This window comes from Hydra vulgaris, chromosome 05 (genome assembly GCF_038396675.1).
Source record: "Hydra vulgaris chromosome 05, alternate assembly HydraT2T_AEP".
Lineage (NCBI taxonomy): Eukaryota > Metazoa > Cnidaria > Hydrozoa > Anthoathecata > Hydridae > Hydra > Hydra vulgaris.
In genome coordinates, this window is record NC_088924.1 from 34,023,013 (window position 1) to 34,047,938 (window position 24,926).

A 24,926-nucleotide genomic window follows, 5' to 3' on the forward strand; every position below is an offset into this window, starting at 1 on the left:
GACGTCGGTTTCTTTATACCAATGAAGCAAATTTGGAGCCTACTCCTTTTAAAGACACTCTAACAGCTATACGCAATAAAAGAAAAGGAGAATGTGGCAAGGTTCTCTTTGAAAAAGTTGACTTAACTTGGAGAAATAAAGAAGTGGCTTCGAAAAATATAAATTAAAGACTAGTTCATAGAAAGTGTTACTTTTGTTTTGTAAAAATAATGGCAGAAAAATATAAAAGTAATAAAGTGAACTCCAGCGCTATTTGCAAAGTGAAACTTAAAAAATGGTGTATTAGGTACCAAATTTAAATTAAATTAAAATTGAAACAAAATTTTATTTAATTTCAAATTTTAGTTTATTTTATATTTAATTTTACTTTAGACTAAATTTTTTTTGTCTGTGGAATTTTTATATTTATTATTTTAGTAAGAGTGACTAGAAATATTATATTATAGCTTTCAAATTGTTTCAAGTGTTCGAAACCTTATATATAGGATATACAATGATAAAGTATATATTTAGAATACCATAGAATATTATAGGACCTTTTGACTAGAGCATGTTACATTAAAACTTATATATATATATATATATATATATATATATATATATATATATATATATATATATATATATATATATATATATATATATATATATATATATATGTATATATACATATATATATATATATATATATATATATATGTATATATATATATATATATATATATATATATATATATATATATATATATATATATATATATATATATGTATATATATATATATATATACAGTATTGAAAAAAACATTTGCAACCAACATCAAACAATGCTAAAAAGTGTTCCTAACTTTACATGTCTTAAAAACGAAACGAACTATACTACCACAGCAAACAGTTCAGGAGGCTGGAGTCATACCATGCCATGACATGAGCAATCAGCTGACAGGTGACAGCACACAGGCAGAATTTCGTTGACAAGTGCCATTTTGCAGCGGACAAAACAAGTGCAACTTTATTGGCTTGTTTCCTTTTCTTAAGTCTGGTCCGTGTCAACGTCACGGAAGTTTGTTAATAATTAAAGGATGTATCCAGAAGTTTCCAGAAGCATGCAGAAGCTTCCAGAAGTTTCCAGAAGAAGCATCTGGAAGCATCCAGAAATATCCAGAAACATTCAGAAGCATCCAGACGCATCCAGAAGCATCGAAAAGAAGCAACTAAAATCTTCTAGAAGAGGTTCACACAGGTTCATTTTACTATATAAAAGACATGTAAATCGAAACTTAATTCAGTCAGTATATGGAAGCCAATCAGTCAGTATTATCAAGACAGTTTATCGAAGTGAGTTTTATCAAGTGTTTTATCGAAGAACATCAATACAAGAAGTGAAATACAACAAGTGTTTCATTACATCAATACAGTCCACATTCAACCAAGACGTTGTGTTCCGCAGAGCATTATCATTGTATCATCACAAGGTAAATGTAACACGGTAAGCCTTGAGAAGCGTGATTATTTATTTTTATTATTTTTATGACTTCAAGTGCAAAAATGGCTCCCGACAGTCTTGGATTGGAACTAAGAAAGAATATTATTGTTGATTATGTAAGCGGAATGTCACAAAAAAGTATTTGTGATAAATATCGCATGAAAAAGTGGACCGTATCAAGACTATGTTCCAAATATCGTTCTACGGGCAAGTTGGCAGCAGATAACAAAGGTGGAAGACCGCGTTCCACCACTTCTAGAGAAGATTCTATGATCGTCAGATCCATCAAAAAGGATCCCTGGATATCATCAGTCGAGATACAAAAGCAATTAGAGCTGCCTGTATCGGACCGAACAATCAGACAATGTGCTGTTGAAGCCGGATTGTTTTCTCGACGCCCTGCAAAGAAACCGCTGATTTCACTAAAAAGCCAGAAGAAAAGACTCCTATTTGCTACATCTCATATTGACTGGAATGTGCAGAAATGGCGAACTGTCCTGTTCAGTGATGAATCAAAGTTCAACATCATTGGGAGCGATGGCATTTGCCGTGTACGTCGACCGGCCGGAAAACGCCTCGATTTACGTTACTGCCATAAGACCGTGAAGCATGGTGGAGGCAATGTAATGGTCTGGGGAGGTTTTTCTGCTAACGGTCTAGGTCCAATACATCGAAACGATGGAATAATGGACCGTTTCATGTATAAAAATATCCTGAAAGATGTTATGTTACCTCATGCTGAATGGAATATGCCAATAAAATGGGTTTTTCAGCAAGACAACGATCCGAAACACACTGCAAAAGTAGTCAAGCAGTGGTTTCGAGACAACCACTTATCGGTGATGGATTGGCCGCCTCAATCTCCGGATCTCAACCCTATCGAGAACCTGTAGGAGATCGTCAACCGCAGAATTAATCGTGAAGGTGTTCGTAATAAGGGTCAACTGTTTGAACAAATCCAAAAGATCTGAGCAGCGATTCCACAAAGTTTCATTGATCACCCGATCGAATCTATGCCCCAAAGATGCAAGGTTGTAATCGACAACAAAGGATTCGCCACGAAATATTGATAGCGAAATACAGCTTGGTCAACATTTTGTTGAGTTGCGCTTGTTTGGTCCAGAAGGAAATCAACTTTTTTTAATACTTTTGATTAATTTATTAATTTTCGTGTACAAATAATGAACTTTGTGATGAATAAAACTTGAAGAACTTTGTCTCTAAACAGTTACATAGTTATTTCTCTAAATTAAAAAAATGCAGCACTTTTATATAAAGAAACTAAATTAGCATTATTTGGTTGCACTCGTTTTGTCCGATACTGTATATATATATGAATAGCTATTTATGGATATAAATGTAAAGAAAGAGTTGACATTACTCATAATTTAACAAAAAACATATATATTAACTCAAAATTTATTACATAAAAATATTTCATATTAGTTAAAAAACAAACAAACAAACATTGAATGGCTCATATTTACAAGTATTTTAGAAAAACATGTAAATTTATAAAAAATTTCATTGAAAATCTAGCCTTACAAAAGCTGATTAAAAGGGGTGGTTAAAGTTGAGCTTGGTTTAACTGGTAGTAAACACTTTTACGAACAATAAGATCAGAATGAGTACCAACTTCTACAATTCGTCCATTTTGCATAACAATAATTACATCAGCATTTTGAATAGTAGAGAGTCTATGAGCAATGACAATCGAAGTACGATTTTCCATTGCTGCATCTAACGCTTCTTGAACAATCTAAAAATAAAACTCTAATTTGAGGAACTTTTTGAAAAAACATATTTGATAACTCAACTGGATACTCGTTAGCCATTGAAACCAGGAACCGTTATAATAATATATTACGTAACACTTTACATGTTGTGATTTTACCTACAAGTAGTATTCTCTACATATTTTATATTTATAGTGAAAAAAATTTAGGAAACTTTTATAAAAACAAAAATTTAAAATAATAAAAAGTAAAAAAATTCCAACTGAGAAATATCAGAACTGAGTAAAAAAATTCCAACTGAGAAATTTCAAATAGTAAAAACATATTTTTTGAATTAACTTTTTTTCTTCCTTTTTTTATTTCATTTTTTATTTTAATTTAAATGAACAACCTAAATGGAAAAAAAAGTAAAAGTTCTATTCATGAAGTTCCTTCGATCAATTTTAAATTCTTAAGCAATATGCTACTACTATGCGTCAAAACATGGTAGTATGTTTATATAATCTATATACGATAAATATAATTTTATTAAAATAAACCAGTTGCTATAAAACTAAAGATTGTTAAAGATATTTCTACTTTATTTATTGCAATTTTTATTTATTTCTTTTTTTTGTCTAGTAAATAGAGAGGATAAAATACATAATAAAAGTCAATCATAAAATCTTTTTTAACAGCATTAATTCAAAAATAGATGTTTGTTAAATTTGTATTATATAATACTATCTGTTATACTGTCAAATCAAGTTTTTAAAAATACTCTAACAGCATCAATTTTTATAAGATTTAAATGCTTAACGACAACGTCACCAATATTTTACGATAACTCTGTTGATATTTTAAAAATCTTTTGAAGGTTTCTTAGCAACCAGCATTCCATGCTGTTATATAATAGCTATCATCAAATTCCATATTTTAAGGTAATATAAATTAACAAAAATAAAACCTTTTCACTTTCAGAATCCAGAGCAGAAGTAGCTTCATCGAGCAACATAATTTTAGGATTTCGAATCAATGCGCGGGCAATAGCGATTCTTTGCTTTTGTCCACCAGATATTAGTGTACCTTTATCACCAACCTCTGTATCGTAACCCTAATTAATAAAAAAATATATAAAAAAGAATATCATATATAGCAAAAAATATATCAAAAAAGAGAAAAATAATATGATAATGTAAAAGAAATTGAATAACTAAATCAAGTAAAAATAAAAACAAGAAAAAGAGAGGTAAAGAAAAACAAGGAAACGAAAAAAAAGTTAAAAGAAAAGTAAGTAAAGAAAAAGGTATTAAGGAAATAAGAAAAAAGCCGAATAAGAAAAAAAAACTAAAAATCGAATAAAAAAGAATAAATGTGTGTAAAAAAAAGAAGATAGAAAAAAAATTAATATATAATATAAAAATAATTAAACTATATTTGTAATTTTTTTGCGTCGTGTTGTGTTGTAATGTTGTAATTTTTTTTTTTTAGTTTGTCTATATATATCCTTTTTTTTTTTTTTTTTTAAGTTTACGAAATGATACTTATTTTAATACTATTTTATTATGTGATATGTTTTCAATTTTCTTTTTTCTCTCTTTCTCACACTTTCTTTCATTTCAATATTGTTCATTCATTATAAACATTTTATACTTTTTGTTGCTCTTTTTGTGTTTTGTTTTTGTTTGTTACGTGTTTTTTTGTATCTGATTGTTGAGGTTTTTATAACGGTCATAATATTATTGCATGATTTTAATCGTTATTATTATACTTGTTTTTGTTATTATTATTATTATTATTAATATTATATTATTGTTATTGTTAAGTAAACTCTATCATTGTTATTATATATTGTGTTATTACATATTATTACCACATTTTATTTTAACTGTAGTTTTAAGATTATTAGGTGTACTTTATATTTTCATCGTTTTTTTTTTGTTTTTTTTTTATTAATTATGTTAATTTAATGTTTTGCATCATTTAATAATATTGTTGTTGTTGATTTTATTTTTTGTTTATTTTATTTAGGTGTCACCCCTTTAACTAGTTTTTATCTATACGAGTGACACCTAACCTGATTTGTAAAATTATAATTAAATTTGTAATTTTTAAAATTTGGGTAAATAAATGAATGATAGTAACATCTACCACCACTATACAAACAACATAAATTACTTTGGGTAAACTCATCACAAATCCATGAATGTTGGCTTTTTTTGCAGCCTGCTCTACATCTTCCATGCTAACATCATTTTCTAAGCCATAAGTAATATTTTCCTTAATGCTTCTGGCAAACAACACAGGCTCTTGAGACACAAGCCCAAGGCATGAACGCATCCATTTCATGTTTAAATCTTTAATGTCAACATCATCAATTTTGATTACACCACTTTGGGGGTCATAAAATCTTTCAAGAAGACTAATGCAAGTGCTTTTACCACAACCTGATGAACCAACTAAAGCCACTTTTTTACCAAATTCAATTTTAAAAGAAAAACTATTCAATACATTAGCATCAGGGCGAGAAGGATAACTAAAACAAACATTATCGAAGACAACCTTTCCTTTAGCAGAATCCTATAATAAAAAAAAAATTAGAAAAGCAAAAAAAAAAAATATATATATATATAAATCCACATCAACAACTTGCTTTAATGAAGAAATTTTTCAAGAAGTGACTTAAGAGATAGAGTCAATAATAACAAAGAATAATATTCTGACTTATTGATTTCTTTAATAAAATTTCATGCTGATAAAAACACACACAAAATAGCCCACAAATTAATAAAAAAAACCTTTGTAAAGTATTATAACAATTAAAAAATAAAGCTTGGTGATTTTTCAAAGAAAACCAGCAAAAAAATATATGACTTTATAATTTTTATTTTAACAGGTTGACAAAAAAGAGACTATCAAGACTATATCAGTCTTTATAGAAATTTTCATTTAATAAAGTTAGTTTTGCAATAAGTTAAAAAGAGTTATATTTATATAACTTATTTATATATATATATATTTTATTTTTATTTATATTCTTTGTAATCAAATTAAAAAAACAACAAATTATTGCAGTTAGATACTGATGTTAAGACTTTCATTTTTATTGTCCAAATTTTGATTTTATCAACAATGTTACTTAATATTGTCAGTGACTGTATATACAAAATTTTAATTTCCTTAATAAAAATATTAAAAATACCCAGTAAAAAAAATATTTATTCAGCCTAATAATTTTCATACAAATATACATGCCTTCTTTGTGAAGCACGTGAGATTGTATTTTCTAAGTAAACAATTATTGTTAACTTTTTTTTTTAAATAAGTTCCATCATAAAAAATTTGAAACTAAGACATTTAACTTGAATTGTAAAATTTTTATTAAAATTAAATATATTTGTATTGGATACACACCAAGATTTTACCACAAGGATTAAATGAATCAATCATTGGAATTCTATCAAGAAGCTTAAACATACGAGCAGCAGAAATTTTTGCTTCCATATAGTTTGGAGCCATTGACGAAATTTGTCCTGCTATAAGAGCGCCAAATACAACTGCAAAAACAACTCTAAAATAAGAAAAATAAGAAACCAATTATACATAAGGGAGATTCACGATCTCTTTTTTGGAACAACCTATAATAATGTTAACAGAGAATCTTATAATATTATGTATTTTTATCTATGTACAAATACAAAATCAAGAACTTTGAATATTAACATTATTATAAACTAATAAAACTAAAGTAGCCTCCTCAACTGTAGTGACCTTCATATGAATTGAAATTAAAAAAAAACATCTGTTATATATAGTAAAGAGAATCTATATTTGCTTGAATAAGACAAAGCAATAAAAGCCTACAATAAAGCATATATCACTATATGAAACAAGCATATATTAAAACATCTAAAACACCTGTACCACATTGTATCTAATTCAGGTTAGCCCAAATAAAAGTTACAATTTAGAAATTGTTATATAGCTAAATTACTTCCTTTCCCAGTGTCATGAAATAAATTAACCCCCATAATAAATTAACTCCCGTTGCGTAAAAAATTACCCGGGCAGTTAATCTATTTCGAAATAGATTAACTCCCTTTGAAATAAATTAACGCCTGACAGCGAAACAAATTAACTCCCCATAGTATTTTAACTCCCTTGAAACAACTTATACAAATTACAAAAAAAGTGTTTTAACTTAATGTTTTCCAAATGTGTTGTTTTTAAATCTGTTAATTAGTTATTGATATGGATATAAATTATATTTCTACTATTATTATATCATTTGTTAATAGTAGCAATATATATATATATATATATATATATATATATATATATATATATATATATATATATATATATATATATATATATATATATATATATATATATATATAATAGAGTTTATATAGCCAACTAGTATACATTAATACACACACACATAGAGAGAGAGAGAGAGAGAGAGAGAGAGAGAGAGAGAGAGAGAGAGAGAGAGAGAGAGAGAGAGAGAGTAGCATAGATATAAACTCTATAACCTTAGACATTATTATTAGCAAAAAAGAATGGTTCTGAAGTATTAGTATCAAAACAATAGTTAATTTTTATATATAATATAAAGACTTGTCAAAAATAAACAGTTATACAGTAATTTTATTCAACGCTCACTAAATAATTATATGTTATATATTTAAATATATATAATACTAAATGTTTTTAATAAATTTTAAAATACTTATACAATTTTGTAGATATAATTATAAGTTAAATTATTTAAAACGCGTATTTAAGGGGGCTAAGTTATTTAAGGGGGCTAACTTTAGTGGGGGTTAGAAATACTTAAGCCCTGGTTAATCCATTTTGCTATATTTTAAAATAATTTAACTCCCAGGGTTAATTTATTTCAAAATAGATTAACCGGGGAATTAGAATGTTTTAACCGGGAGTTAACTTTTTGGTGAGTTAATCTATTTCACGTCACTGGCATGCTTTCTAGTGTATTTTAACAAATAAACATTGCAATTTATCAATTTGTGCTTTTAAAAAAAATTTTAATTTAAATAAAAATATCATTTTTAAGCTGAAAATGCCAAAATATACAACCAAACATCATATATTTATTGTGAAAGAATTAGAAGTGGAGAATCAGCAACAGAAGCAGAAAAACGTAGTGACAGAAGAGTATGCGGAGATAGTGAGAGAAATTATCAGCCAGTAATCATCAACATTACAGCACATAATATCTGCAAAAACTGGGATATCGCGATCATCCGTGCAAAAAAATAAGAACAAAAAACTCAATAATATTTTGTTTCAGAAACTTTTATTCGGGGCACCAAAAAACTGTAAGAGTAAAAAGTATCAGGTAATAAAATAAAAATAAGCAGCAACTCAGATAACTCAAAACATATTATTGAGAAAAAAAAAACAACCAGGAAAATAAAAGTAATTACAATAAATATATATTATAAAATAATAAACTAAAAATAATAATAAATATATATCCATTTATATTTGCTGAAACAAGCAAAAGCTTTTGTACCAACAATAACGAAGTTGTTTAATAAAAGAATTTCAACAATTAATCTTATGCATGAATTTGCATGGATGCATCTATTTATCAAAAAATTAAAATAGTTCATATAAATAAACAATTATATGACCTAATTTAAAATACATATATTCCAAAAAACCAATTATATCTGATTTTATGAACAAGATTTTAAAAAGATAATAAATGAAAAAATAAGTTTTATCTTAAAATTATATAAACTTTTCCACAAGTATTTTTATTATGATCCTATCACTAGGATGATTACTACTTTTGGCGTTTACAAACCTATCCTACTCTTACCCACAATTAAATTAAACAAAGCAGCGCTTTATATCAGAATTTAGTTTAATATAAAACCCTAATTTAACTTTTAATTTGCCTTCTCCATGACTAAAGGAGAATACCTGCCCAATTGTAAGACCAGTAGCACACTAAGATACCAGGGCATATGCTATGATTAGGACATAAAATTTACAAATAACTAACTTACGACTTCAAATTCAAATTAAAAAATCAATTTTTATTGAATAAAAGCAAATGTATATATGTATATAAATGTATATATGTATACGTGTGTGTGTATACATTTATACACATATACATATATACACCCAAACACATTATATAGCTGGGAGTTATTTTATTCTGGATAGAAATTTTATAAAATTTTTGTAAGTTAAAAGTATACTTTGCTTTTTTTTTTCAAAATTAGTGAAATAAAATTACTAATGGACCATTAGTAATTTTATTAGTAATGGTGTAAAAATTATTATTGATATACTCATCTCAAACCAGTTACTTAAAAAAATTTACAAAATAAAGAATTTGTTAAATTAATTCAGTTTATTGAGGAAGTTTAGCACCACCAGTATGATATGACATGACATTTTGATATGATATGACAACAATCATTGGACCTGACAAATAGTAGAACACAACCAGTGATAGAAATTGACAAAGAATAGCACTCAAACCACTACCACAACAAATGTAAAAAAAATTATTAAAGATATAATTTATAAGAAGTTCTAAAAATCTCAAATATCATTAACCAAGAACTTTAATGAACTTTGGATACATAAGTTCAGTATTTTCTAACCTGATACCATCAAAACAATAAAATCACAACAATAGCATCAAAATAATAAACATTCATGCCCTAGATTTTCATCAACAAGCAAATTAAAGTGATTCATGATAAACAATTTATATTTGTAATGTTTCTTTAAAACTTAATAATTGTTTACTTTGTAACTTGGTAAATAAATACAAATGAATAACACCATTTTTTTAAATGTTCATATATATATATATATATATAAACATTTTTTTCCATTTTGGAAAATGGAAAAAATTTTAGTTAAGTGATTTTCTACTAATATATAATTGCTCTGTTCTTTTAAGAACATTGAGCACTCTATTGTGTAGAATACTTTTTAAAGTTGTTTAAATATATAAATATATAAATATATAAATATATATATATATATATATATATATATATATATATATATATATATATATATATATATATATATATATATATATATATATGTATATATATATATATATATATATATATATATATATATATATATATATATATATATATATATATATATATATATATATATATATATATATATATATATATATATATATATATACAGTATTGGACAAAACATTTGCAACCAACATCGAACAATGCTAAAAAGTGTTCCTAATTTTACATGTCTTAAAAACGAAACGAGCTATACTACCACAGCAAACAGTTCAGGAGTCTGGAGTCATAGCATGCCATGACATGAGCAATCAGCTGACAGGTGACAGCACACAGAATTTTGTTGACAAGTGCCATTTTGCAGCAGACAAAACAAGTGCAACTTTTTTGGTTTGTTTCATTTTTTTAAGTCTGGTCCGTGTCAACTTCACGGAAGTTTTTTAATTATTAAAGGAAGTATCCAGAAGTTTCCAGAAGCATGCAGAAGCTTCCAGAAGTTTCCAGAAGAAGCATCTGGAAGCATCCAGTAGCATCCAGAAATATCCAGAAACATTCAGAAGCATCCAGGCGCTTCCAGAAGCATCAAAAAGAAGCATCAAGAATCTTCCAAAACAGGTTCACACAGGTTCATTTTACTATATAAGAGACATGTAAATCGACATGTAATTCAGTCAGTATATGGAAGTCAATCAGTCAGTATTATCAAGACAGTTTATCAAAGTGAGTTTTATCAAAGTGTTTTATCGAAGAACATTAATACAAGAAGTGAAATACAACAAGTGTTTCATTACATCAATACAGTCCACATCCAACCAAGACGATGTGTTCCACAGAGAATTATTGTATCATCACAAGGTAAATGTAACACGGTAAGCCTTGAGAAACGTGATTAATTATTTTTATTATTTTTATGACTTCAAGTGCAAAAATAGCTCCCGACAGTCTTGGATTGGAACTAAGAAAGAATATTATTGTTGATTATGTAAGCGGAATGTCACAAAAAAGTATTTGTGATAAATATCGCATGAAAAAGTGGACCCTATCAAGACTATGTTCCAAATATCGTTCTACGGGCAAGTTGGCAGCAGATAACAAAGGTGGAAGACCGCGTTCCACCACTTCTAGAGAAGATTCTATGATCGTCAGATCCGTCAAGAAGGATCCCTGGATATCATCAGTCGAGATACAAAAGCAATTAGAGCTGCCTGTATCGGACCGAACAATCAGACAAGGTGCTGTTGAAGCCGGATTGTTTTCTTGACGCCCTGCAAAGAAACTGCTGATTTCACTAAAAAACCAGAAGAAAAGACTCCTATTTGCTACATCTCATATTGACTGGAATGTGCAGAAATGGCGAACTGTCCTGTTTGGATGACGAAGTTCAACATCATTGGGAGTGATGGCATTTGCTGTGTACGTCGACCGGTAGGAAAACGCCTCGATTTGCGTTGCTGCCATGAGGCCGTGAGGCGTGGTGGGGGCGATGTGATGGTCTAGGGGTGTTTTTGTGCTGATGGTCTGGGTCCGACGCGTCAAAACGATGGAATAATGGACCGTTTCATGTATAAAAATATCCTGAAAGATGTTATGTTACCTCATGCTGAATGGAATATGCCGATAAAATGGGTTTTTCAGCAAGACAACGATCCAAAACTCACTGCAAAAGTAGTCAAGCAGTGGTTTCAAGACAACCACCTATCGGTGATGGATTGGCCGCCTCAATCTCCGGATCTTAACCCTATCGAGAACCTGTGGGAGATCGCCAACCGCAGAATTAATCGTGAAGGTGTTCGTAATAAGGATCAACTGTTTGAACAAATCCAAAAGATCTGAGCAGCGATTCCACAAAGTTTCATTGATCACCTGATCGAATCTATGCCTCGAAGATGCAAGGCTGTGATCGACAACAAAGGATTCGCCACGAAATATTGATAGCGAAATACAGCTTGGTCAACATTTTGTTAAGTTGCACTTGTTTTGTCCAGAAGGAAATCAACTTTTTTTAATACTTTTGATTAATTTATTAATTTTCGTGTACAAATAATGAACTTTGTGATGAATAAAACTTGAAGAACTTTGTCTCTAAACAGTTACATAGTTATTTCTCTAAATTGAAAAAATGCAGCACTTTTATATAAAGAAACTAAATTAGCATTATTTGGTTGCACTCATTTTGTCCGATACTGTATGTGTATATATATATATATATATATATATATATATATATATATATATATATATATATATATATATATATCAGAAAAATTTTAAAACAAATTTTAAAAGAGCATTAACATAAAGCCTAAAGTGTAGCATATAAAGCTTAGTTTTAAGAATAATGGATTATTACTTTATAGAATAAAAAATGAGAATGACATTGCATTTATTATTTGTAGTTGCTTTGGGAGAGAGCTTTACTACAACATATGGCCGCACCCGCCTCAAGCAACAAAGAATTTTGGCAGCAATTGTGAAACATCTAGTAGTTGGTGCATCACTACCCGTGTCTATTGTAGAAAGTGAACATTTTAGGCAATACAATAATTTCTTGATCCTCAGTTCTCTCTATTATTCTGCTGTAAAAACTTATTTACAAAAAACATACACGAATGCAAAAAAAAAACTTATCTGAAAATTTAGGTTAGGCTGCAAGCATTTTATAACACTTGATATTTGATCAGATAGAAAAATGAGGAGTTACCTTGGTGTAGCAGCGCATCACATACATAACTATCACTGAGACATAAAACTGTTGGCATGTGAAAGATTGTTAGGTGTTCATACTGGGGATAAAATAGCAGAACATTCTGAATCCATTTGTAAAACATATAAAAACCATGACTAAGTTGTGTATGTTTAAACAGACAATGCCTCAAACATGCCCAAAGCATTCACTACAAATTCTCCTTGAGAAATCCAAGGTGGTGATGATACATCTGCAGAGGAACTTCACAACAACATAGAAAATCAAGACCTGTGGTAAGACATCAAGACACCGGACGAAATAATCCAAAGTATCAATCAGCTTAACCCAAGACAAAAGGTTACCAGAATAAGTTGTTTTGCTCACACACTACAACTAGCTGTTGGTAATGGTCTCAAAGAGGAAAAAATTTACTCCGCTCAAGCTAAAGCATCCAAAATATGCAGTTTACTTCATAGTAGTGCAAAATTAAGAAAGGCTTTTGATAAAATGTTTGGCTCCAAGCAGGGTATTCCTTGAGTAAATGCAACAAGATAGAATTCCACATAAAAAGCATTGTCACTTTAAATGAAAAGAAATTGAAAAACCTACTTGATGATTCAAATTACCACAATCTAATACTAAATGAAAGAGAATACGTGCAACTTAGAGAACTTATTTATTTATTGGAACCATTTCATGAAGCCATTGATATGACTCAAGGTGATAAAAATGTGACAGTTTTATCAGTAGTTCCCTCTATTGTTGGGTTGTATAGTCACTTTTTTAATAAAAACAATTTATTACAAATTATCTGTCTGGTATGAAACAGGCATTATTAAATAGTCTTCAAAAAAATTTTCTGGTAATGGTATTTGCAAATGTTGACCTTATCCCATCAATAGATGAGAAACTACCATTTGATGACTTAAATAAATGTTATCGCCACAGTTTTGGATCCCAATTTTTGCTTCTTTTGGACAGAGAAGCTATGTCATGTCAATCCATGTCAAACAGACAACTTGAAGACAAATATTCTTTCAAATATTCGTCAGTTCTGCAACAAGCATTTTAGCCATACCCATGCAAACACGGACAGAAAAGTCTTGCCAGAAAACTTTCTCCCAAAGAGGTCAAGAATAAATTCATCTTTGTACTCATATTATAGAACTACACCTGTCAGTCAGAATGAAACTACATCACAACCACCTGTTAAAAGTTTTATTGCTATGAGGAACTGATCAATGAAGTATTTGTATCTAATTCCAACACCCTAGACATAGACTGTCTCCAATTCTAGAAAATGCATGAGCAAAAATTAACAATTCTCAAAAGTGCTACCATGTATGCTTTTGTGGTACCTGCAAACAGTGCTCCTGTTGAAAGTGTATTCAGTCAGGGTAGCCTGATAATGAGCCTTAAGCGTGCAAGTTTAAATTATGACACTGTCAATTAGTGTTTTTAAAACGTAACACAGATAAATTACTATAATAATTTTTATGAAAATCAGTATTAGTAATCTTTGTTTAAAATGAATGAAAGAATGACAATTTTAGTAAATAGGATAAATAGCTTAAGAAGTATTAACATCACTGTATTGTGTATTATGACTCTTTAACTAAAGGGTGTACACGAAATAAATGTGAAAGTAGAAAAACAACTAAAAAAAAGTACTCCTCAATTTTTATTTCGAACCAAGTAATAATTTTAATACAATAATATAAGAAGATCAAACATTAAAAAAAAAATTAATTATTTCTGTCGGAATCTAATAAAATTTCGAGCTTTTGCTTTAGTGGTACCCAAAAGCTTGCACACAGAATAAGAATCAAAACTATTTGATGATTTTTTAAATAATATTTTAATATCTTTAATGTTTCTGTAAAGCTTTTTTGTTTTCATTTTTCTTTTAATAATAGCCCAGTACTTTTCAATAACTCTCAATACTGGGTAGTTAGGAGGATTTTCTGTATTAGGCACAAGTTTCACATTATTCTTTTTATACCATTCCATAGCTAATTTACAATAATGAATTGAAGCTAAATCAGGCCAGAACACAGGTCTGTTATTGTGCGATTTAATGAGAGGTAAACGGCGTTTTTTTAAACATTCTTTAACATGTATTTGACCAGAAAGTGTGGACAGAGAAATATAAGGTGCTGATTTTTTGCCATAACTGCAAATAGCTTGCCAAATCAAAGCTTTTTTAGCAAACTTGTCATGTTTTGTGTATTTAAATTTCTTATCTGCTTTTCCTCTATATTTGGCAATATAATAAACAGCATCAAGAATTTGTTGATGATCGTACTTAATATAAGTTTCATCGTCTTCAACAATACAGAAATTTTTAGAAATAAAATTGTCATACAACTTTCTGCTGTGGGTTCTTGCACTTTTTTGTTAAGTTTCAGAGCGGTTGGGCACTTTTTGTGCTTTGAAAGAATGAAAACCATGTTTGTTTTTAACTTTTGCAACAAAACTATGAAAAAACCATTTATTTTTTCGCTTTCCCTTAGTGAAAGGCTTGGGTTATTCTTAAAACTGTTAACCAGTTTTCTAACTAGTTTTATATTTTTAAAACCTTCCTTTTTTTCCATCACTAGATTTGCGTTTGATTGATTTTGTTTGAGAAAAACGTTGAATAACACGACTAACGGTGTATGGATGTATTTGCAACGATTTTGCAATTGAATTGTAGCTACTATTAGAATTTTGTAAATATTTGTGCATAAATTTTTCTCTTACATCTTCTTCTTTTGTCATTTTTAAAACTAATTTCAAGTTAAATCCAAAAACTAACATATTTTTTTGAAACCACAACACGTTGTAAACAAAATACAAAACAATTAAAAAGATTTTAATACAAGCACTGAAAAAAAAATAACGTGCTTATTCTTTCACATTTATTTCGTGTACATGCTTTACTACATTACAGAAGGTTTATTTTACTTTTACAGCTTTGAAGTATTACTTATATAGTATTATTGATATAATAAAGTATTAACTTATAATTATTATCATGCCCATGCTGTATTTTATAATTGCAACTTGACTGCTTAAATGTAGCTACCAGAGCCATGGCTTGGCTCCCCAATACCCTCAAATGTGGGAGGCATTTTTAAAAAAACTTTATGGTCCTTATAACAGTTTTTGGAAGAGATCTCTGAACTCCTAGCCACAGCACTGACAGCCACCACACACACTGAAATCTTTGATCATAATATGACATGACTTGAGACTTGACTTGACATGTCACTGAATGACTTGAGACTTGCTCAAAAGTGACTTAAAAACAGCTCTGATATATATATATATATATATATATATATATATATATATATATATATATATATATATATATATATATATATATATATATATATATATATACATATATAAATATAATTAACATATAATAAAAATATGGCAGTTTACAAAGTTAATTTTAACTTAAAAAACATAGCTTGATTAAATAAAAAGTGAAATTTACTTGAACATGTTTGAAAATTCCAATTCACGGTCTTGAACAAGCTTTCCACCAAGAGTAAATGCAGCAGCATTTGCTAACATCATTATTGAACCAGATAAACCAAATGACACCCCAAATGCCAATGAATTGCAAACTGATTTCCTTTAAAAATTAAATATCAATTAATGATTTAGTTTGACAAAAATATCAAACTGAAATAGAGATACAAAAAAAAAGAAAATTTACAAAAATCAAACTTAGGTAATCAAAGTAAGGTAATTAGTTAATCAAAGTAAGGTAAGCAGTAAAGTTAGGGTAGCAGTAGCTAACTTCACTGCTAACCTAACTTTACCGCTACCCTAAATTTACTGCTGCTTTAATCTAACTGCTATTTTAACTACTGCAAACCTAATTACTGCTTACCTATCGTTTTTGCTATTCTAACTACTGCTACCCTAGGTAGGTTAAGGTAGGGTAGCAATAAAGTGGGGATAGTAGTAGTAAAGGTGACAGGCAGCACTCATGCATAAATAATATTTTTTTCCTTAAATTTTTTTAAAAAGTTGTTATATTTAATTACAAAAGCCATTAATTAAAAACAGCGTTTTTTTCTAAAAAAAAGACTGACCTAAAATCTGGCACATTTATTCCAGAAAGATTAGTTAAATATGAATCATGTTAAATGTTTCTTTATTTTTTGGTTAATTGAAATTTTGATTTATTAGAAATTTTATAAACTATTTCCTTATGCTTTAAATGCTAATAGCTCAGACAGGTAATTAATTCTGAGAAAAAAACATAAGCCAAGAAAAAGTTCACAAAACAATTTACCTTGCATCACAATAAACTTATATTCTGACAAGTGTTTAAAAAGATTGATGGCAGTTATCAAATAACAATAAGAATAATAAAAAAGTTTCCAAATTTTCATTTTCATTTTTCAAATTTTCATCAATTTTCAGGACATGATGGAAAGCAAATTTCTACAGATAATCTTACCTCAGAGGTGATGCTTACCGAAATTGATAGTCCAGTGAAAATACTAAATATAACCAGTGAAGTGATTATTGATGTTAGGAATGTTAGCAATAATCAAAAATTATTATTTAAATATTGTCTTGCAATTTCTGAAGGATCTGTCAATCCAATATTTTTCAAAAATAAAATTGGACCACTAAACAACACAAGTTGAGCAATTTGATTCATGAACTTGTATACTTGTACTGAAGCACCTTGTCAAGATCGTTTTCATTTGTGCATTTTATTGTACAGGTATATGTATACATTTTTTTTTTATCAAAAGAGATTCTACAAAATTATTCATAAAAATTAAAGTTCAGATAAGCAAGCAAAATAAGGAAGTACACAAAGGATCTTGATCAGGTCACTTGTCCGCAACCCGCAGTTTACAATGACAATAGTTTTTGTTAATTTTTGTTGCTACTGTAATAATCCAAAATTATATAACGATTATTATAAAATTTTGAAATAATAGAACCACTAAGATATACTTTTTATATAATATAATAAATTATATTTACATATTATATATATAATATTTATTTAATTTATTTTAATATAATTAATATAATTTTAGATATACTTTCTCAATTTTTAAAAGAAATTTAAAATGTAAAAATTCAAGTCCAAATCTATAGGTGGTGAAAAGGGTAGTTATAGCAACAGACATATACAACAACAAAAGTTATTTAAAAAAATAGGACAAGTAATCATTATAGACATGCATTATAGACATACAAGCCATCATTATTGACATACATTATAGACATATAAGCAATCATTATAGACATACTACTAAACTTTGATGCCACATTTTATACAAATTGATTTGTTTTGAGAAAAGTAGTTAACCAGAATCAGCATGATTTGATTAAAAGGTTTAATGACAACAACACACAAATTTCAACTGAAAAATACTATATTGATAGGAATTTTTTTTAAATACTCAAAGCATTGAACACAATATAAAATTAGTTACATAGACTAGCCACCAATTTTATGACAAAAATACTGTTTATAAATATGTTTTAACTAAACTGAATTCCAGGTAAATTTAATATGCTTTTGAAATTAAAAACCAAATTGTGGTTTTTTAAGAAAAATATTAAATTAACAAAGTGCTTTATTTGACTTTAGTGTAGACAAACTTTTACATAAACTTTTATTTGTCTAGTTTTTTTTCCTGCACTTCAACCCTTTGGAAATCTCTCCCATCTTCATACTCATACAAACTTCAACTTTTTAAGTCTTCTGTCAACTGTTTCTTAGCTCTTTAACTCTATTATTTTTTTTCTAGCAAACTCCCAACTTTATAGTGGTTGCTTGCAGCCTTGTTGGGAGTGAATCACAATAAAAAAAAAAAAAAAATATATATATATATATATATATATATATATATATATATATATATATATATATATATATATATATATATATATATATATATTTAATTAAAGTGTGCTAAAAAAATTAAAGAAAAAAGTAAGAAAAAGTGAGGGGAAAAGTGAAGAAAAAAATAAAGGAAAAAGTGAAAAAGTAAGAGAAAAAGGGAAAAGGTGAAGAAAAGAGAGAGGGATGCAGTTAGTCGTGTAATAATAGAATGTTTACCACACAAATGATATAATCACAAGATTTCTGCTATATAAAATTTTTTGCCCAATTGCATGAAAGTCACAAGTTATTTTTTAACTATCTTATAGCAATTTTAGTTTAAGGTTTGTGATTATTTTTATTACTTATGTTAAAGTCAAATAATTTAAATTGTTTTATGCAATTAAAATTGGTAAACAAAACAATTTTTACTATTTTAATATCAAATTTATATTATTAGAATAAAAAATTCAGTACTTGTATATTATAGCATTCTCCTTATATCTTATACATTATCATTCTCCTTCTTCCCAAGAATGCACCTTTTTCCATATTAGTTCTGACCAAACTAATATTCTTTTTATCTATCTGTCAATATCATTGTTTATGTGACTTATTGTTGTGACTTAAATGATCATCACATAACCTAGATAAGTTCAAATTATAAATATTTATAAATGGATAAGATCTAGTACTACTAACCCTGTTGGCACAAAAGCTCAAAATTATTGTCTTTCTCAATCTTTTATCCATATAGCTAACATTGAAACTCATTTTTAATAAAATCAAAAAGACTCACCTTTACTTTTTGATTTGTGTCTTGATTACCCTAGCTTGTGCTCAGTTGTTACTTTATTTCTATTAGGCAATTCAGATCATGCAAAAATCTCACTAAAAATCTTGTGCTTCTTTTACATCAGATTAATTTCACTTGCTACTGCTACCTTAAAGCTGCTTGAGATTCCTTGTGTGGTTTTCTTTGGGATAGTCCTTGAACCTCAAAGGTAATCTATTTGATTCAGACAAGTATTTTTTATAAGGCTTTGTTCTTCTTATCTGTTTCAAGTTAAGCCTAACTATACCCAAGACTTTCACCTTCTTGTCTAATCATAATCATTTTTTTCACCATTTTCTGGAAAACCTTTTTATTAATGCATTCTACCATTTATGTATTGGATGAAACTATTATCCATTATTCTTAGATTAAATCTCATTAAAAAATGTAATTTAACTTAAAAGTTAGGTTCAAGTGACTTTTGGACAATCTTTAATTACTAACAAAGGTAAGACTAACATTCAATCTTTTAATAATGGGTCAAATCTTATTACAATTTCCAATGATGATAAGCCAGGGATAAGCCCAAACAATTTGCCAAGAACTTTTCCTATGATTCATTTTTTGAATCTAATAATGAAACTCTTCGTGATATCCTAAAGAAACATTCTCAAACATCTTAATAACTTAATTGCTAGATAAAATTCATTGTTGATCTAAAGTGGTGGGCTTATCTCTAAAAGTCATCCTTTAGGAGCTACAGGTATAAATTCATAAAGCCAATTTTTGATGAATGGTTATTTCTTACTTAAACTAATATACCACTGGTCTTGACAATATTCCTGCCACAGTCTTACAAAAGTGTTCTCAAGAACTTTCTTTGATACTTTCTAAACAATTAAGAAATGCTAAACTAAATCTTGTTTTCATATCTGGTGAAAAAAGACATTCATACATCCAATTTTTAAAATCTCTGCATTAATCTGATCCTTCTAACTGTTTTCCAATAAGCCTTCATATAGTTATTAAAAAAGTCTTTGAATCTTTAATTAACAAACTCCTTATCTCCCTCATCTTCAGTCTAATAACTCTCTTTCAATTGATGCAGATTACAATATTCTAATTCTAATGTTGATTTGTTAACTGAAATATCTGTAAGATTTTATTGTGCATTAAAGTTATAAGGATTGCCTCATTAATCTAATGCACAATAAGATTACTTTTGATGTATTAGAATCTTTAAATGAACACCTTTTTACCATAATATGTTGATATACATACACAGTAGCCATTTTTAGTTTCAGTATAGTATCGCATGTTTAAAACTTAACAAAATAAGAAAAATTAAAGATAATAATTTACCTGAATGGCCCTGAAAGTTTTTTTACAAAATCATCGATAAAATAAACTTCTTTTCCCAATGAAGCAACAGTTCTTATGTTCATAATAGCTTCTTGTGCAGAGGCACATGCATCAACTAAATGTTTTCCTTGCTCCAATGCAAAATTAGAAAATACTTTCATATGTGCAGCACCAGCAATTAAAAGAATTGGGGCAAAAGCAAGTAATAAAAGGGTTAGTTTCCAACTGAAGTAAAATGACACAGCAAGTGATGTAATTCCCATAAAAATTGACTGTGTCAAAATGTTAAGTCGTGATGATGTTGCCTTTTTTAAATAAAAATATATATAGAATAATATTTAGGATATATATATATATATATATATATATATATATATATATATATATATATATATATATATATATATATATATATATATATATATATATATTTAAAAATAAAACTATTATTATAATTAAAACAAAATACTGTTTATAATGTAAAAATACTATTTATAAAAAAAAATTACCCCTTTCACTGCAGATGCATCTGAATTAAGTCTTGCTGTCAAAGCACCTGTTGAGTTCATTGGGTCATCAAAAAATGAAATATCCTAGGAATTAATGAAATTGTAATAGGCAAATTATTAGAGACATAGTTAGAAGTTAATAAAACATTTAATAAGCCTGAATGCAGTCATACTAAAGCCTGAATGCAGTCATACTAAATGGGCAACAGTTAAAAATATCAAAAATCAGAATTACAAATTTGAAAAAAAAACAAAAACATTTAAATCCTCAGGTTACTTGCCCACAACCTTTAATTTACAATAACAATGATTTTTGTTAATCATTGTTGTTACTATAATCCAATCTAAATTTTGCTTTTACTATAATAATCCAAATGTATATAATAATAATTATAAACTTTTGGATTAATAGAATGACTTAGATATACTTTTTATACAATATAATAAACTATATTTATATATTATATTATATATACATATTATTTATATAATTTACATAATTTTAGATATACTTTCTCCGTATTTAGAAGTAATTTAAAATTCAAAAATTTAATTCCAAATCAAAAATGATAGTTATAGCAACCTAAAGATGGTATATAGTTTATATAATAAAGATTGGATAACTAATTAATGATAATTATTTCAACAACTTTAATTAAACATCATTTAATTAGAACTTAAGCGCAAAGATGTTAATTATTAAATTTCTGTAGTTTAAAAAGTGAAATTATTAACTTATTGTAAGTACAGCGAACTCTAATTGTTGGCCTTGATATGGAAAATTCAGTGAATTCTATATTTAAGTTGTTATATGTGTTGACTATGATATGGTAAATTTTATGTGTTGGATATCATATGGAATTTTATATGTTGGGTATCATATGGTGATTTCTATGTATTAAGTTTGATATGATGAATTCTATGTGTTGGGTTTGATATGGTTAATTTTATGTGTTGGGTTTAATATGGTGAGTTCTATGTGTGGAGTTGTATAATATACGAATAAGATTTGTATAAAAAGTGTGTTGTGGTATAAAAGCAGGTTTGTATAAAAAATGTGTTGGGTATCATATGTGAATTTTATGTGTTGGGTATCATATGGTGATTTCTATGTATTAAGTTTGATATGATGAATTCAATGTGTTGGGTTTGATATGGTTAATTTTATGTGTTGAGTTTAATATGGTGAGCTCTATGTGTTAAGTTGTATAATATACAAATAAGGTTTGTATAAAAAGCAAATAAGTGTGTTTTTGAAAATATTTAAAAGAGATTTTGCATTAAAAGTTGTATAACATATTCACTATGTTTTGTTAACAACACCTAAAAAAAGTCAACTAACAAAACTTTGTCACAGTTAGTACTCTGTTTTACCTGTCGAAGTATAGCAGTGAAAGCTTCTTTTCTCAACCTTCGTGTTAGAATCTCACCTGCAATTCCGAAAAGAAAGCTCTAAAACAATAAAATATTTACTTAAATTTATTTTTATAATTATAAGTATTTTTATAATTTTATTAAGAAAATATAAAATGGAAAGTATGTATGTATGTATGTATGTATTCATCTGCCTTGGGGCTCTTGGTTGAATACATGGTGAGACTAGACATGGTGTCTTGATGAAAATACTCATTCTGAGCAGATGTTAACTGCATTCAGCTGCTGCCTTGTATAAAGTCTCCTAGGTAAAGATTTTAGGGGTAAGCAGAATGAATAACTTAGTTGACTAACTACACACTCCTTTTTTCAGCTATTAGGCTGGTATTAACATAAACCTGTTACAATTTTTTCTTGCTTAGGATGATAAATGCTGAATCTTCTTGAGTCTATTTATAGATTTTTACTTGAGCCTCCTTGATAGTGGTTATGCAACTCTTTCTGTTATCTCCTGATGAGAGTACAGTTCTAAAACTCACTTAAATGATTTTGAGGTTGGCTGCTAGTAAGTTTACATGAACTCTGTTGCAGTTCTCAGAGAGGCTGAGTCCATCAACAGCAGAAAAATATCAGAGTATTAATAGTGCCATAATGTGCATAAATGGTGTATCTGATAGTTTTTATGGTGTGCATTGTCGAGAACACATAAGAAGCCCTAAAATATGAATTTGGTTAATTAGCAAGACTGAAACAACTGCATAGCTCATTGCTTGGGATGCAATGCTCTCTTTATGAAGTCATGTTCTTTTTAACTTCAATCATCCCCAAAGTAACTAAAAGTATTAAACATAATAAACCATTACCGCCCACACCCTGTAAATATTGGACATTAATACTTTTGGAGAGCACCGAAAAAACCCTTTTGGGGTCTTGTTATATACACATAGGTGACTTAAATGGCAAATTTTCAAAATCTTTTAATGACGTCTAAGGGAGAAAAAGCAATTTGAAGTTTTTAGTAAAAATATCCAAAAAAGAACCAAAAATGTCAAAAATCATTTTTGTTTATTGGCATTAATTTTCTTCAAAAGTGAAATTATCTTGTACAATGATACCAAAATATTACAAACACAATTAATTAAAATAGCTTTACAATTTTGTCCCAATAGTTTCAAATATTGCTTCTATCAGAGTTAAGAATTCAATGTTTTTAACACTTGGAAACAAAGTTCTCTGAAAATTCTTTTAAACATTTTTCTAAAAATATTTCTTCTAACTTTTCAGATGTTTGCTGTTAAAATCCACAACACAGTGTATATGGGGTTCCATACTCAGGGTGTGAAGGGCTTCACTTGAATCTTTGCCAGTGAGTATTAAACATTGAATGCATTGCTTCAGTTACTTGTTCACTAAACAATCCAAGTGCAGACCCATGTCAATCAATGAACTCGGAAATGTGATAAAAAACTGCAGGTGCCTTAGAAGTCACTGTAACTGGCAGAGAGAAAAGAATCTTTGAACTTTTCAATTTTTTCTTTGAAGTCACCCTAAAGTGACTTTCCAAAGCAGGAAGAAACAACATTGCAACATGTTTCAATGAAACTCTGAGCTTCATAAACACAAGCCTTTTCAGCCAGTCTTTGAAGAATGTCAATATTTTGCAAAAGTTTGTGACATTCATTACCAGCAAATTGTCCCCCGTGGTATGGCTGAAGTTGAATGTGCAGGCCATTGGTGGAATGATGTCCAAAATAAGTCTCGAGTCCTCCATGTTGATCAAAGGAGGATGAATTGTGTTGCCAAAATCTTTAGCCATTTTGAATTTGGAGCCAGCAGACACAAATGCTCTGTAGCTCTCTTGTATTGAACCAAAACTTCTGGAAACTCCACATTCTGAGAGGTTGTCTGAATCGATGTTACACCAACAGCAGAGGTGTTTACTTGAATGAGACTGAATTCCACATAAGATGTTAGCAATTTTGAGATCACAAGAGATGACAAAAGAGACGTCTTCAACATGGATTTGGTCCATCATCACCTTGACAGTCGCATATGTTTTAGGCACATCTTCCACAATTGCAACAATGAGTTGACGCTTCACACCTGTAT

General features: G+C 28.4%; 1 protein-coding gene across 2 annotated transcripts in view; it reads right to left on the reverse strand.

Moving 5' to 3' along the window:
* Positions 1-2,871: 2,871 nt before the first annotated feature.
* LOC100202442 (ATP-dependent translocase ABCB1) overlaps positions 2,872-24,926 on the reverse strand; it is a 63,369-nt gene continuing 41,314 nt past the window's right edge. For both annotated transcript variants that reach the window (XM_065797980.1, XM_065797981.1), the window contains exons 13-20: positions 22,818-22,895; positions 21,444-21,527; positions 20,935-21,239; positions 16,428-16,568; positions 6,614-6,770; positions 5,378-5,779; positions 4,167-4,313; positions 2,872-3,243 (exon numbers count right to left, since the gene is read on the reverse strand). In XM_065797980.1, the coding sequence (XP_065654052.1) occupies positions 3,052-3,243; positions 4,167-4,313; positions 5,378-5,779; positions 6,614-6,770; positions 16,428-16,568; positions 20,935-21,239; positions 21,444-21,527; positions 22,818-22,895 (1,506 nt within the window). In that variant the 3' untranslated portion in view covers positions 2,872-3,051. The remainder of the gene's footprint in view (positions 3,244-4,166; positions 4,314-5,377; positions 5,780-6,613; positions 6,771-16,427; positions 16,569-20,934; positions 21,240-21,443; positions 21,528-22,817; positions 22,896-24,926) is intronic.